A 14974-nucleotide genomic window follows, 5' to 3' on the forward strand; every position below is an offset into this window, starting at 1 on the left:
GCCAAAATCTCTCCAAGAGCCCACACCCCCTCCTTCACCCCAACCCCTTCCCCCAGGCTCATCCCGGATCCCCCTCCCACACTCCGAACCCCTCGGCCCCACACCTCAAACCCAGAGCCTGCGCTCCCTCCCGCACTCCAGCCCCAGTGAAAGTGAGTGAGGGTGGGGTACAGCGAGTGACAGAGGGAGGGAGGGATGGGGGCTGGAGTGAGCGGGGGCTGGGGCCTCAGAGAAGGGGCAGGGCAGGGGCATGGCCGTGGTAAAGGAGCAGGGCAGAGGGAGATGCAATGGTGTTTGGGTTTGTGCGATTAGACACTTGGCAACCCTGGTCCCCATGTGACCCTGCACCCTCACTCCCACTCAGCCCCAGCTCAGTGTTTCACCCACTAGCTCCTGTGCCCTGGCCTCAGTCTGTCCCCGACTAGCCCTTCTGAACCATCTGTGTGACACCCCCCAGCACCCCCGAGTGCCCTGCTTTGTCCATGCCCCCCAGCCCCCATATCCTGTGCCTCCTCATCTGGCCCCGTGGGCAGGGTGCAATGAGGAGAGCAGCCTCTGCCCCCTCCCTCTCCGCAGCTGGCTGCTCCTGCCTGTGAGCTCGCTGCCCTTTATGCCACAGAAGCCCCTGGTGGGAGAAGGGTGTAACTGCAGCTTCCCTGAGCCTCCCCATCGCAGATTCGCCTCCCTGCGAAGGGTCTAGAACCGGATTCTGATAGGCCAGAGCATGGAGGACTCATCTCTTTTCTTTCTGTGCCCCCTTTCTTTCCTGCCCATGGTGCCCAGCTGCTGCTACAAGCTCCAGACCAGAAGAAGTGGTTGCAGGATTACTGTGCGGTTGCCAACTTTGTTTATTTGGTGATCAGCAAGGGCTATCACTTCGATGAGAGCTCTTTCCCCAACATCGCCTTCCAGAAAAAGGTTGGTATTCGGCCCAGATGGGGTCCTGCCATTGGCCAGGCTCTGCCATGCAGCATCTGTCCATGTCTCTCATTGTTTGCCAACATAGGACATGGGGAAGCCCTAGTCTAATGGGTTTTGCCAGGATCCCTGCAGGAAATGAGCTCGAGTAAAGGCTTTCTGCAGGGACAGGGATCTTGACGGGTGCCCAGGTTGACAGTTGCTTTTGGTTGAAATGGGTGTTACTTCTGTGAGCTGGAGAAGATGCCTCAGAGGAGGAGAAATGGCCAATGGGACGTTGTGAATGGTTCTCGGAAAACTTCTGTTCAGTGCGCGGCAGCAGAAAGGCTGATGGAATTTCAGGATTGTTAGGAAAGTGATAGAAAATAAGACAGTAAATATCACAATGCCACCTTATGAATCCATGGTACACCCACATCTTGAATACTGTGTGCAGCTCTGGTCGCCCCATCTCAAAAAGGACATTGTGGAATTGGAAAAGGTTCAGAGAAGGGCAACAAAGATAATCAGGGGTATGGAACAGCTTCTGTCTGAGGAGAGATTAAAAGAATTAGGGCTGTTCATTTTGGAAAAGAGATGAGTAAGGTGGGATATGATAGAGGTCTTTAAAATCGCGAATGATGAGGAGAAAATGAATAGAGAAGTGTTATGTACCTTTTCCCCACAATACAAAACCTGATGAAATTAATAGGCAGCAGGTTTAATACAAACAGGAAGAAGGACTTTATCGCACGACACACAGTTAACCTGTGGAACTCACTGCCAGGGGATGTTGTGACGGCCAAAATTATAACTGGGTTCCTAAAAGAACTAGATAAGTTCATGGAGGATAGGTCTATCAATAGCTGTTAGCCAAGATGGTCAGGGATCTAGCCCCATGCTTAGGGTGACCTTAACCTCTGACTACTAAAAGCTAAGGCTAGGTGACAGGGGTGGATCTCTCCAGAATTGCTCTGTCTGTACACTCCTCCTGAAGCTTGGTGACTGGCCACTGTTGGAGACAGGACCTGGGCTAGATGGACCATGGTGTGACCCAGTATGGCCGTTCGTACGTTCTTAAACACCTCCTTAGCCTTGGGGGGAACAGGCCACGTCGTGCTGAACTTTACGCAGCCTTTTCCTAGGGAGAAAATAACTGCTGACTATGGAGGATGTGAACTCAGCCCAGATTCTGATCTCAGTTACTCTGGTGTAAATCAGGAGTGGCTCTACTGAGATCAATGGAGTTATACTGGATTTATGCTGGTGTAAAAAAGATCAGGATCTGGCCCACTGAGCCCAGTTCCTCTGTAAACAGAATGCAGGGGCAAAGAAAACTGGCAGCACTGCGTGGGGACCAGGGCACAAGCAGGAGCTCCGTCCAGGAGCAGCACCAGCAGCTCTGTTCCATGCATGCCCATTACTCCTCAGGCATTGCCAGAAGGGCAGTAGCCGAGCCAGGTCTGTGCACTGGTCTCCAGAACTGCTTAGTTCTGTTGTCTAAAGATAGCAGGGTCCTGGGAACGGAGCAAAGGGTGGGGGCGCCTGAGTTCTATTCACCTCACTGGCTTGCTAAGAGTCACAGCTCCTCTGGGCCTTCTGTTGCCCCACCTTGACAACACAGCTCGTCTTTGCCCACCGTTGTGAAGCCTTTCGAGATCTCAGGATGAGCAAGGCTAAGAATTGATGATAATGAGAGAGACCAAGAGAGGGTCACAGTAGCAGCAGGGGAAACAGGCAGGGTAATAGGTGATTCCCTTTGCTGCTGCAGTTACTACTCCTAGCCTCTGAGGATATGTCCACATTGTAGTTAGACACCCGCGGCTGGCCTGTGTCAGCTGGCTCATAGGTCCCTGGCTAAGAAGCTAACTGCAATGTAGATGTTTGGGTCAGGCTGGAGCGAGGTGGAAAAGTCTCAGAGCTCAGGCCGGAACGTCTGCACTGCAATGAAACCCCTTAGCCCAAGTCAGCTGGCAGGGGCCCACCGCCGGTGTCTGACTGCAGTATAGACGTACCCTCATGAGGCATCGTTACTAGCAAGGCTCTGAGCTGCTTTGTCTTACTGTTTTCACAGGCTGGGGACACTTCCATCGGCTGGGCCCTGGGCTACATGCTGAACCTCACCAACATGATCCCGGCTGACGAAGCGGGCTTTCGAAAGGGCGCAAACTACAGCTCCTGGGTCGTCCTCATCCTTCTCTTTGTGGCTGTAATCCTGATGGCACTGGGGACAGCGTTCTGCCTGCTCCGGTCCGGCAAGCAGCACCGCACCATGTAGGACGGGGGCGGGAGAGGCCAAGAGACATGGCTCCCTGGAGCTGACCTGAGCTCCACTGATCCTGGCAGGTGGCCCAGCATCCTACATACTTCAGATGTGAGCGTTTCCTGGAGGCCCCCTGTCCCTCCCTGCAGCTGTTTGTAGCCCTGAGGGAAGCTTGTCCTGTTGCCTTTCTTTTCTCCCTGATTGGAAGCCGGAGAAGTGGACAGAAGAGGAGAACTGACACCCAGGGAGCTGCATGAGGAGCAAATGTAAATGGTTTCCTAGTGCATCCCCTTTGGTGCATCCTGGAGCAGCATCAGAGCCTGGACAGCCAGATCTAGGGTGTTCTCCTTTGCCTGCTGCCAGAGGGAGACCAGACACACAGTAAACGGACAGCAGCAGCCAGCAGGCGACTGGCTCTGTGCAAAGGAAGGGAGGTTTTATACTCACATCCAAGGGGGTGGGGTTCGGGGTAGAGAGGGTTACTTACCTAAGCGTCTGTGGAAGGCTTTTCCCTTTAGCCCCTGTACCCGGAGCCCTGTCCTGTCCCTTCCAGGGATTTTGTGACTTGGAGTCCTGGGTATTATCCAGGGACCTGCACTATCTTCCCTGAGCAAGGGCCAAATCACAGCCCCCAGGAAGTCTCTGGGAGTTTGGCCATTGATCTCAGTGGTATTTGGCTCTCTCCCAGGGCCCGGGAAGCCCCTCCATCTCTGTGGAGCAGTGCTGCCCACGACAGGCTCTGACAATCCGGGTGGCTTCCACTCTTAGCACCACAACTCTGCCTTGACTCTTTTGTTTGTTTACAATTGGCGCTGCTCCTAGCCAATCCTTCCTGCCCATAGGGAAGTTTTAAGACTAAGGGTGGGAGTGGAATCTGAGTAGGTGTGTAATTCAACAGGGGGTGCCCTGAGTATCTTAGAGAGCATCATAAACCAGCCCTCTGGCATGATGGAGAAAATGCTCAGGGCTCCCTCGCACAGCACTGAGACCTGAGACCTTCTTTGAGCTGCCAGCTAAGACACACCGGGCCAAGGCATGGTGAGACCCAAACCTTCCACCCCCAGCCTAATCAGCCTGGGGACAGGGAGGGTCTGTCTTTAATTCCAGATAAGATCAAATAGGGATTTGTGTGTTTTAATGCTCACAAAACAATGTAACAATGTAAACCCAGGGGAGGATTTTAGATGAAAAGGCAAATAACCTTTGTTAAAGGGCAGCTACCCTGAGCCACCTGTAGGGTGGTGGAGACTGGATAACACTGAGCTCTTCCAAACGTTCCTGAGGCAAAGCTCCGAGCTTGCAGCAGCGCCAGGGCCGGCGCTTCCATTTAGGCGACCTAGGCAATCACCTAGGGCACCGGGATTATTGGTGGGTGGCGTTTTGCCGGAGGGGGCGGCAGGCGGCTCCAGTGGAGCTGCCGCAGTCGTGGCTGCGGACGGTCGGGTGCTCGCGCGGCTCCGGTGGACCTCCCGCAGGCACGGCTGCGATAGCTCCACCGGAGCCGCAGGACCAGCCGACCATCCGCAGCCACGACTGCGGCAGCTCCACCGGAGCCGCAGGACCAGTGCGCGGGGCGGTGAAATTGCCGTGCGCCTAGGGCGCGAAAACCCCTAGCGCCGGTCCTGAGCAGCGCTGCTGTGACTGCACTCCTTGTAAGGACAACAGGCACCCTAGGCGATATTTATGCCTTTGGGGAGCTGAGCTGACAGTGTCACTTCTGTCAGGGGTTCTCAGGATATTGTGCGGCTCAGCCAAGCACAGAGCTGGGTCGTCTTTGGAAATGTATATATTTTATCAATCAAAAATAGAATTGGAAGAGAAAATAGGAAATTGCTGCTGATAAAATCCAGGTCAATATTTGAAAATTTGAAGAAAATGTCACACAGTCTTGAAATTTATCGGGGTGGAAAGATCAGCTCACTGCAGAGTAAGAGCTTATACTAAATATAATCACACAGTGGTGAATTTATCACAAACTGTAATCCCACTAATAAATGTCTATCCTCAGTCTGTTCACTAAGCAGTGATTTCAGTACTAAGATGCTAGGGATGCTATAGTTTGCTAGTCTAGTTACATGCCAGTCACTTAAGCAACAATGAAAGATATATTCCAATCAAAACTGAGTACACCCAGCAATAATTCTATGATTACTGTTTGGAAGCTTAGACACTTAGTTACAAAAAATCAATTTAAATCAAAATGGCCTTCCCAGCTACTTATAGCCCAGAGCTAATCATCTCCTCCCTAAATTTATGACTATTGAATGCTCATACCATGGACTGAACCTCACTCTCTGCGTGGAACAGTTTCATGTTATTTCAAGTTTCTCCCAATATTTCCTAACAGATGTAACAAAAAATGATATAAACTGCAGCCCAATGCCAGGATTCCTGCGAGTTCCTCTGCTGCTTTAGTTTACACACAGATTAAAACAATGACACCCTGTTGTTTTAAAAACAATTCACTTTCCGCTTCTGTATCTTTTGCCTGAGAAGTCATCACTTTTTTGTCACAGGATACATTTAGGCTTTGATTGCTCTAAAGCTGGGTGCATGCTCTCACATAGCTTTATTCTGCTGGGCAGCACAGGGCCAGTTCAATCTACTTTACAGCCAACTCTTGAAACAAGTTTTCTGCCTCAAACCTTTTCTGTCACTGGCTGATTTTGATTCCTTCTGTGGCTCACCCCGGAGCAGCCCCATTTCCAGTGAGGAGATCGCGCTGTCCAACGGTGAGCTCTTTAGCTGTCATCGTTCAGCAATCCAGTGAGACAAACCGAGGCAGCTCTCTTGTGATTTGACAACTGGACATCCGTTGCTCTGGGCGTAGCTTCAGGACAGGAGAGTTCTTTACTTGAAACCCAGGGTGGATTTTTCCAAAGATCAGTTCAGACCCGATGGGATACCTGCTAGGGACACCCTGTTTTTACGGACAGTGGATGTTTTTTAAATAAATTTCTTCATTTTCCTCAGGGGCTCTGGCCAGCTATTGAGATGGCGAGTCCCCACCAATGAGTGTCCCCTAACAAACATGGCCAGCTTTGACTCTGCTCTTCAGACAGTCTGGCTGTGTTCCTTGGTGGGTTTTAGATTTGGCCCAGCTCACTCCTGTACATTACTTTTACAAAGGAGGGGGGTGACACTGTGGATGCCTTTACTCCTCCTTTGTAGACGGCCCACTTCTGCGGCACAAACCCACACAGTGGGGTTGGCTGTGCAAAGAGAAGTGGAGAACGGGAGGCTGATAGCCAACATGGGGTGATTATTTGCCCCTTACTGACGCCATCAGTTCGCCTCCCCTTGTTAGGATATAGATATTCAGCCTGTCTGTAAAGGCCTACACTTTAAGAATTTAGGTATGTTTATCATTTAGCTAGTTACAGAGATATAAAAGAATGAATCAAAATCACTGTCTGCTGGTGTAAGGGCCTTCTCTTACCGTGACAGTCTAAGGCCCTGGTCTTAGGCTAAAGCCTTTGGCTAAGCAACAGAGGCAGCCATAAGATGGGAAGTGTGCGGGCACATCCTCACATTCCAAACTAGTCACACAGAAATCAGGCAATCGGGGGCTGTTAGGAAGGTGATCCGATCTATCGCCTCCAGAGAAAGGGAAGAGCCCAGAAGATGTAAAAGGAAATTTAGTTTGATAGTTTTCTGTCTGGTAAGAACTCCGTTACCAATAGCCATAGTTAGGAAACTCTTATGTCTGTATAGGTATGGTTGTGAAATCCTCACTTCTGTATTGTTTTGTCTGTATAGTTCCCTCTTTGTTATTGTTTATTTGCATGGTCTCTGGCTGGTCCCATGATGGTTTCTGTCTGCTGTATAATTAATTTTTCTGGGTGTAAACTAATTAAGGTGGTGGGATATAATTGGTTAAATAACCATTTACAATATGTTAGGGTTGGTTAGTTAAATTTCAGTAAAATGATTAGTTAAGGTATAGCTGAGAATATTACTATATAAATTAGGGGCAAACAGGAAGTAAGTTGGGATTTGAAAATAAGGACAAAGGAACTTGGATTTAAGCTGCTGCAAGTTCACCCCAATAAACAGCGAATTGTTTGCACCTTCGGACTTCGGGTCTTGTTGCTCTCTGTTCATGCGAGAAGGACCAGGGAAGTGGGAGGGTGAAGGCATAAGCCCTCTAACACCCTTCTGCTCATGAAATCTTTATTAAAACAAGATGGAAATGTTATGTTGTGTGTCTGGTTTGATTTGTTTAAAAACCCAGGCCGCCTTCAACCAGAACGTTGTCAAGAGACCCTCTTCCTTCTGGAAAGCGTCACTGAGCCAACAAGGGGCAGATAAGTACTTAACTGTTAGTTAAGAGGATAGGGGCAAATTGTCTTCATGGGTTACAGATGAGCCATCACAAAGGTACCAAACACCTGGAGAGCCCACGGCAGACATGCACAGGGGCCAGGGAAAGGAGCTCTGAGCCAGGGGGTACAGAGTGAGCAAGTGGATGGAGGCGGCGATGCCCTTGCCATGGGAGTACAAAGGGCTTTGCAGCTCCAGAGGGGAGGTTGTGAAGAGCTAAGCGGCTGCCCAGCTGGCAGAGTGGGACTTGGGCATGGGACCCTCCCTTCTAGGCCGTGGAGAGAATAGGACACTCTGCCTTGTCCTCGCCATGCTTGGCATTAAGACAATGACTATAACCCAATCTCATGCTTCAGGGCTTCAACCAGCCGCCTTCAGGGCTCAGGAAGGAATTTCTCCCCATGCGCAATTGGTGAGATGCATGCTGGGAATTTTTCACCTTCCTCTGAAGCCTCACTCCTCTGCGGTGGTGGTGGTCCTTTACTTGGCTGGCTGCTTCTTGCTCGCATGCACAGGGTCACGCTAAAGGCCTGATTTGGGGTTGGGAAGGAATTTTCCATCAGATCAAATTGGCAGGAACCTGGATAGTGTTTTGCCTTCCTCTGCAGTGTGCAGCAAGGAATCTGGGGGCATAATCACCTGAATCAGTTTCCTGCTGTTGCAGGGGCCTCGGTCCGCTCCATCTGGGGCACGCAAGACTTTAGTCTCCAGAGGTTTGGAAAGGGGAGATGATATTTGACTCTCATTTGCATCAATAAAATCAATTTGGAGCCATTCAGCAGTGCACTGTCTTTTCTCTCTAGTGGGTTACAAAGTAGGGCCCAGACAGGGTGAGTGATTTCTCCCAGCTCATGAGATGCATTAGTGGCAGGGCTGGGACCAGAACCCAGGAGCCCTGCCACTGAGGTGCACTAGACCTTAGGGCTGGAGTGCTGCTGATCAGGGGAGTAAAAGAGGTGATCAACAGAGGCTGTAGGAGGAAGGCAGAGCCTGGCTAGAGCAGGAGGCATTGGCACAGCAGTGAGTATGGCACCAGGGAGCGGAGAGGTGAAAGCAGCTTTGTGAAAAATAGCGGGCACAAAATGCAGTGGGAAGGCGTGGTGGGGCAGTCACAGATACAGCCTGGCTGCCATGAATTGGGGAAACAATGACCATGCCCAGTGGGGGAGGAATCGTGAGCCCTGCATCTCTCCCCAGTCCTTCGAGGGACAGTGCTGGAGGCCTCTTCCAGGGGGAGCCAGGAACACAGGGGCAAAGGGTCTGGGTGAGCTCCAGAGAGGTTGTTACAAAGCAGGAACCAAGCACCCATCAGGACGCTAAAGGGGGTGAAATTAACAGGCTGTGAATGCAGAGGAAGGAGCTCAAGTCACTGGAATACAAGGCCTCACATGACAGGGCCAATCTGGTTGTGGTCTTCAGGCTGAATGCTGATACTTACAGTCCAAACCAGTCATTGCAATATTTGTTACGAAGTCAAGTACTGCCACACCTAGGGTGCCAGTGCAGCTTTTCTTTAGCCCTTCGGCCCTATGCGTTAATCAACTGATCACCTAGTCCAAGGGTACCCAACGAGGTGCCCACAGGCGCCATGGCGCTCGCCGGGGCATCTAAGTGCGCCTGCGTAGTGGCCAGCAGACGAGCATCCACCAAAATGCAGCCGACAAGCTGCGTCATCCAGAGGCTTTGCCGCCAAAATGCCGATTTGCAGCAGTATTTCAGCAGCAACGCCTCTGGATGACGCTATTTGTTGGTGGCGTTTCAGCAGCGACACCTATTGATGTTGCTGCTTGTCGGTGGACGCTCATCTGCCACCACGGTCCTCCGTGGCTCGTCGTCTGGCACCCACCAGACAAAAAAGGTTGGGGACCACTGCCCTAGTCTGTGTTCCACGGGGCTGGGCCTCATTCAGGGCCCAGGACAGGTGGCACTGGCTGAATGGTTGCTAGTCGGTACTGCTGTTTATCCTCAGCGGTCACTGTGTAGCCCCGTGTGCTATTTACTGCACGCCAGTCAAACCCTGCACTGCAGGCAGGATGGTTAATTTCCTCAGGGCTGTCTATGCTGCTCTCCTCCCAGCTCTAGAGCTCTTCACATGGAGTGATTAGTTTCACTTTACAACACCTCTGTGGGGGGAGGGAAGTGTTAGCCTCCTTTTACACCTGGGGAAGTAACTCAGAGCCCGGGATAATGAGAACATTGGCTAGGACACAAGAACAGAGCCCAGGAGTTACAGAACGTTACTAAGGTTGCAGAACACGCCCAAGTGAGGACAGGACAGAATTATAGTTGCCTGTTCAACCCTAATTCCCCCACCCCCAAGCACAGGCGTTACAATACAGTCTTTAATTACCTGCTCTCCTGCTGCGTTTTCGACAGGACCCCTGCTCACTTCACGCACAGCCGGCATTCTCCTCGTTGTCCAGTGGCCCTAGGCTATTCCCTGCATGCTACTCAGACCCTGCTCTGAAGATGTAAATGAATGAATAATTCCACAGATAACCTTAGTTCAGGCTTTGCCAAACTTCCGAGCACTTGACTTTGCAACCTGAATGTTCTCCTACCGTAGTTCTTGTGTCATAGCGAGGCAGGGCTCAGGGCGGGGGTCAGATGGCCCTGCCACAGAACTCCCGCTACTGCAGCAGGCAAGATGGGAGTGTCCTTTCTCTTAGTGAGCGAGTGTACAGGTTATTGATGCTACTGGACGTTCCATGTAACACTGAGGGTAGAACAGCCCCCAGGACAGGGACGGGCCCAGCAGCGTGACTGGGATAGTCCAGCCCACTCTGGGGGATACCTCACTCCCTGGGCATTTACATCAGCCTTTCTCCTGCAGCAGCTCCCCCACCTCACAATGATTTCACATTCTGCCCCCCTTCTCTGTAAGTGACCCCAACCACTCCTAAACTTCACATTGTCCAAAAGGTCCATTTTTAGCTATATATTTTTATTACTTTTCCAACCTTTGCTGCTCACACAAAGTCCATCGGGGGCTCTGCACACCCCACCCTAAATCCTTCCCTGCACTTCCCCAAGCCTCATGAACGGGCAGTGGAGGGGACATTCCTCGCTCCCCAGGTGCCGCAATGTGGCTCTAGCCCCGGTCACACGCGGTACATGTGGTAAAGGAGTCAGGACGGAGCTCCAGGCTCCCCCCATTATTCCATGTCGTCTCCATATTTGTTTCTTCTCACCCTCGTTTCTGCATTCTCTGTGAGATCTGGACTGTGGAGATTCTCTACAACAGATGAGAGAAAACTATTCAGAACTCAGACCGGCCAGGAACACTGATAAAAACACCCCCTAACCCCCTACGTGGTGTAACTCAGTGCGACTCCCAAGCCGAGACACACCCGCACTCACCTGCTTTTCCTTGTGCTCTCTGCTGTCATAGTATCACCTTACAAGGTAGTCAGAGACCAGCATGACCCCAGGATGCTAATGTAAGGGGGGTCTCAGCCCGTTCCATCCCATCTCCCGTCCTTCTCTGGGTACTAAGAACCCTTTGCACAGCTCCTGTGGAACTTCAGGAGAGGCACTAGGAATTAACGAGATTCTCCTTGAGCACAAGAGCAGAAGGCCTGGAATTCCCGCCTGGGATTCGTAGGAGTGTGGGATTTGTATAGCGATTTTTGCCACCTCAGTCTGGTTAAATGACAAAGCGCAGGACACTACTGGAGCCAAGGCAGGACCCGTCAGAAATGCAGATGCAGCCTAAGTGAAACCAGCCACCCAGAGCCCCAAGTACAGCAGGTAACGGCTACCTGGGCAGTGAATGCCTCTCACCTTTGGCTACTCCCTGTGGGGACTGTCCTGTCTCCAGGTAGATCCAGAGGCTGGAACACTTCTGGGTCTCTACCCTGGTCACTGCGTAGCTGGCGGCTGAACCTGCAACTAAATGCACCAACAGGCAGGGGTGTTTCCAAGTCCCACTGGATGCAGAGGCCTCCCAGCAGGTGGGGTTCTGCTCTCTGTAAAGAACAGCTGGGGCTGCACGAAACGGGCTGGCTGTTTCTGAGCCGCCTTTTGCTCGTCACTCGGATTCTGATCTCACTTTCACCCACGTGAATCAGGAGCGAGCCCCTGGGAATCCACAGGTGTCACTACAAACACGCTCACTGGTGGGGGGGTGAGCGCAGGTGGCCTGAGCCAGTCTGAGCACTTTAAAGGGAAGCAGGGGGTTCAATAAATCACAGAGAAATAGACAGGTGGGGGTGAGGGTGCTCCCCTCCTCTGGTAAGACAGAGCTGTGAGTCCTGTTCCTGGCTCTCATGAACTACAGGCAAACCCCAGGATCCTGGACTACTACGAGTGTAACCATGAAGGGCAGATGCTGCACGTCTGCCCTGTCGATGGAACCTCTGGGGGACGGGGGCTGACTGAGGGGCCCGGCGCGCATTGAGTACTGACCTACAGACAGCAGCACGTTCCACTGCAGGGGGTAGGGCAGCTTCTTGTTTAACAGCTTCTGAAGAACGAAAGCTGCACCGATGCCTGTTAATGCGAGACCCACGTGAGTGCAGATGCTGTTACTGCAGCTGACCTCTCTGCCGCAGCTTGCACGCTCCTCCCCTCTGGGTTTGGAAGGTGCCCCTTCCATCCAGAGACCCCAAAGCACAGAACAAGCATGGCTGACTTTACAATACAGGGATCCCTTCAGCCAACACTGAATGCAGCCCTCCAGGGGAACAATTTAGGACAGGAAGTGAAGAATCATAGCACTGGAAGGGATCTCGAGAGGTCATCTAGTCCAGTCCCCTGCACTCATCGCAGGACTAAGTATTATCTACACCAGTGGTTCTCAACCAGGGGTCCAGGGCGCACTGGGAGGCCGCGAGCAGATTTCAGGGGGCCACCAAAATAAGCCAGAGAGCAAGGCCAGCGCTAGACTCACTGGGTCCCGGGGTTGAAGCTGAAGCCTGAGCAACTTAGCTTTGCTGGGCCCCCATGGCGTGGGGCTGCAGGCAATTGCCCTGCTGGCTACCCCGTAATGCCAGCCCTGGCTTTTCATCTACTGGATATGGAGAAAAGGAGTTGTTGTGGCGGACGGACCGTGGAGGCTTTTATAGCATGTTGGGGAGGCCTCAGAAAGAAAAAGGTTGAGGACCCCTGATCCAGACCATCCCTGACAGGTGTTTGTCTAACTGCTTTTAAAAATCTCCAACGTTGGAGATTCCACAACTTCCTGGGCAATTTATTCCAGTGCTTAACCACCCTGACAGTTAGCAAGTTTTTCCGAATGTCCAACCTAAACCTCCCTTGCTGCAATTTAAGCCCATTGCTTCTTGTCCAAGCCTCAGAGGTTAAGAAGAACAATTTTTCTCCCTCCTCCTTGTAACAATCTTTTCTGTACTTGAAAACTGTTATCATGTCCCCTGTCAGTCTTCTCTTTTCCAGACTAAACAAACCCAGGTTTTTTTTCAATCTTCCCTCATAGGTCATTTTTTTTTAGACGTTTAATGATTTTTGTCGTTCTTCTCTGGACTTTCTCCAATTTGTCCACATCTTTCCTGAAATGTGGCACCCAGAACCAGACACAAGACTCCAGCTGAGGCCTAATCAGTGCGGAGTAGAGCGGAAGAATTACTCCTCGTGTCTTGCTTACAACACTCCTGCTAGTACATACCCTGCTAGTACAACACTCTTGCGAATACTAGAGCCAATTGCAGCTGCAGGAAAATTCAGGGGGGTAGGATGCAATAACCCAGCTGAAAGTGGCCAGGTTAATTCCCTGACTCCTACAAAAGTCCCACGGGACAGGAGATCGTTACACATGGATGAGACCTTGCTTTGATTTCTCTTCCAAAAGATGGCAGCCTGTAGTGCCAGGCTGGGGCACTGGGGGAGGAGTGCCACCAGCTGAATCACTTCTGCAGTGCCCTGCCTTTCCCATGGACTCTCACCCAGATACCAACAGCCACAACCCAGTTTGGCCCATAGCTCTAATGACAGCATGGCACGAAATGTGACACCTGCAGGCTCAGCACCGGGGAGGAGTCGTGCACTGTCACACTGAGTATCTGCGCTTTGAACTGGTCCCTCTTGCAGCTCCAGCTAAACCCAGCAAAACACCACAGAGTCGGGGGGGGCGGGGGGCAGCCCTTCAGAGAGAGGAAGATGCCCAGAGCTTTGGCTCAGACCCCAGTGCTCCGGCCAGTCCATTGCTGGGAACTGGATAAGCCAGCCGGGGGGGATGCAAATAGGCAGAGCCAAAGAGCTGGAGGGGGGTGGCTGTCAGTGCCCTAAACCTGGCCTCTCCCCCCCAGACCCTGTGATGCCCAGCAGCCCCAGCAGTGTCTGCCTGCAGAGGGGCAGGAGGGCTGCCTGTTGCACCCTACCTGTGATAAAGGTCCCGATGCCCTTCATGAACGCATGGGACTGGCACACAGCGTATTCCTGCAGCCCCTGGAAAGGGAGTTGGGGGCAGCAGACGAGATGGTGTGAAAACCACAAAAAAGGAAACCCTGAGCTCGAGTCTCTGCCCGGAACCTGCTTCTCCTTGGGTCCCCCATTGCTCTGCCCATGGCGACTGCCCAGGTCCCTCTCGCTGAGCGGCCCCCGCACCTGACTTCCCTTCCTGCCACCTGCCCGGGGAGCTCACCTGTCCCGACGCGCATCACCCCCTGCAGCACCTGCCAGCCGGTGGCTCGGGGACCCCAGTGCCTCAGCCGCCTCCTGTCCCCTAACGTCCCCCAGGGGCAAATCCTGCCCCCCCCCCCGCTAGGAATACAGGACACCTGCACCGGCGGTGCCAGGGCAATGCCAGCCCCTCCCTGCTCCACTGCTCGGAGCCGGTCCTGCCCCTGGCCCCGGGCTCTGGGAAAGGCCCGTTCGGAGCCCGGGGCTGCTGGCGAGGGAAGGTCCTGGCCCGGGCTGGGGGCAGCGCACAGCCCCGCTCTGCTCCCCGCTCTCCACGGCGGGGCTCCCGTGCGCCTGGCCGGTCCGCGAACCCCCTCCGCCGGGGCAGCTGAGCCCGTGCGCCCTGCCCCGGACCGTGCCCGCCGGGCCCCCCGCCCCGCCGCCCAGCCCGGCCCAGCCCAGCCCCTGCCACCGACCGGGTGTTTCGCAGCCACGGTGTCGTCCACCCGCGACAGCCCCAGGTTCACCATGGCCGGGCAGAGCCCCTAGACCGCGCCCTGCCCGGCTCTTCCTGCTTCCTCCGCCCGGGAGGGAGGGACCGGCCCGGCCCGGCGAGCAGCACCATCTACAGGGCTGGCTGCCCGGGCCACAGCTCTGCCAAGAGGCCGCGGTGACCGCCCGAGCCACCCCGGGGCGCCCCTCGCTGAACCGCAGCGCAGTCGGGTGTGCACGTCTACGCGTGGGGGGGTGCAGGCGTGTGGGCCTGGGTGGGGGGCAGGCCTGCGTTTCTGTCGGCTTGTGTGTGTCTCTGCATGTGCATGCATGCGTGTGCACGTGTGTATTTGCACGTGTGTGTGTTTGCACGTGTGGGGGGATTGTATGCATGCGAGTGTGCACGTGTGTATTTGCACGTGT

The 14974-nt window shown here is 53.3% G+C and overlaps 2 protein-coding genes across 4 annotated transcripts in view; one reads left to right on the forward strand and one right to left on the reverse strand.

The window, feature by feature from the left end:
• Positions 1-4638, forward strand: part of ENTPD2 (ectonucleoside triphosphate diphosphohydrolase 2) — a 45051-nt gene extending 40413 nt beyond the window's left edge. For all 3 annotated transcript variants that reach the window (XM_050926365.1, XM_050926363.1, XM_050926366.1), the window contains 2 exons: positions 784-918; positions 2972-4638. In XM_050926365.1, the coding sequence (XP_050782322.1) occupies positions 784-918; positions 2972-3175 (339 nt within the window). In that variant the 3' untranslated portion in view covers positions 3176-4638. The remainder of the gene's footprint in view (positions 1-783; positions 919-2971) is intronic.
• Positions 4639-10406: 5768 nt separating this feature from the next.
• Positions 10407-14665, reverse strand: TMEM141 (transmembrane protein 141). Its single transcript, XM_050926454.1, has 5 exons — positions 14536-14665; positions 13819-13885; positions 11891-11974; positions 11267-11374; positions 10407-10718 (listed from the first exon to the last, which is right to left on the reverse strand). The coding sequence occupies exons 1-5, from the start codon at positions 14587-14589 to the stop codon at positions 10639-10641; spliced, it is 393 nt and encodes a 130-aa protein (XP_050782411.1). The 5' UTR covers positions 14590-14665; the 3' UTR covers positions 10407-10638.
• Between the last annotated feature and the right edge of the window lie 309 nt (positions 14666-14974).

This window comes from Gopherus flavomarginatus, chromosome 17 (genome assembly GCF_025201925.1).
Source record: "Gopherus flavomarginatus isolate rGopFla2 chromosome 17, rGopFla2.mat.asm, whole genome shotgun sequence".
Lineage (NCBI taxonomy): Eukaryota > Metazoa > Chordata > Testudines > Testudinidae > Gopherus > Gopherus flavomarginatus.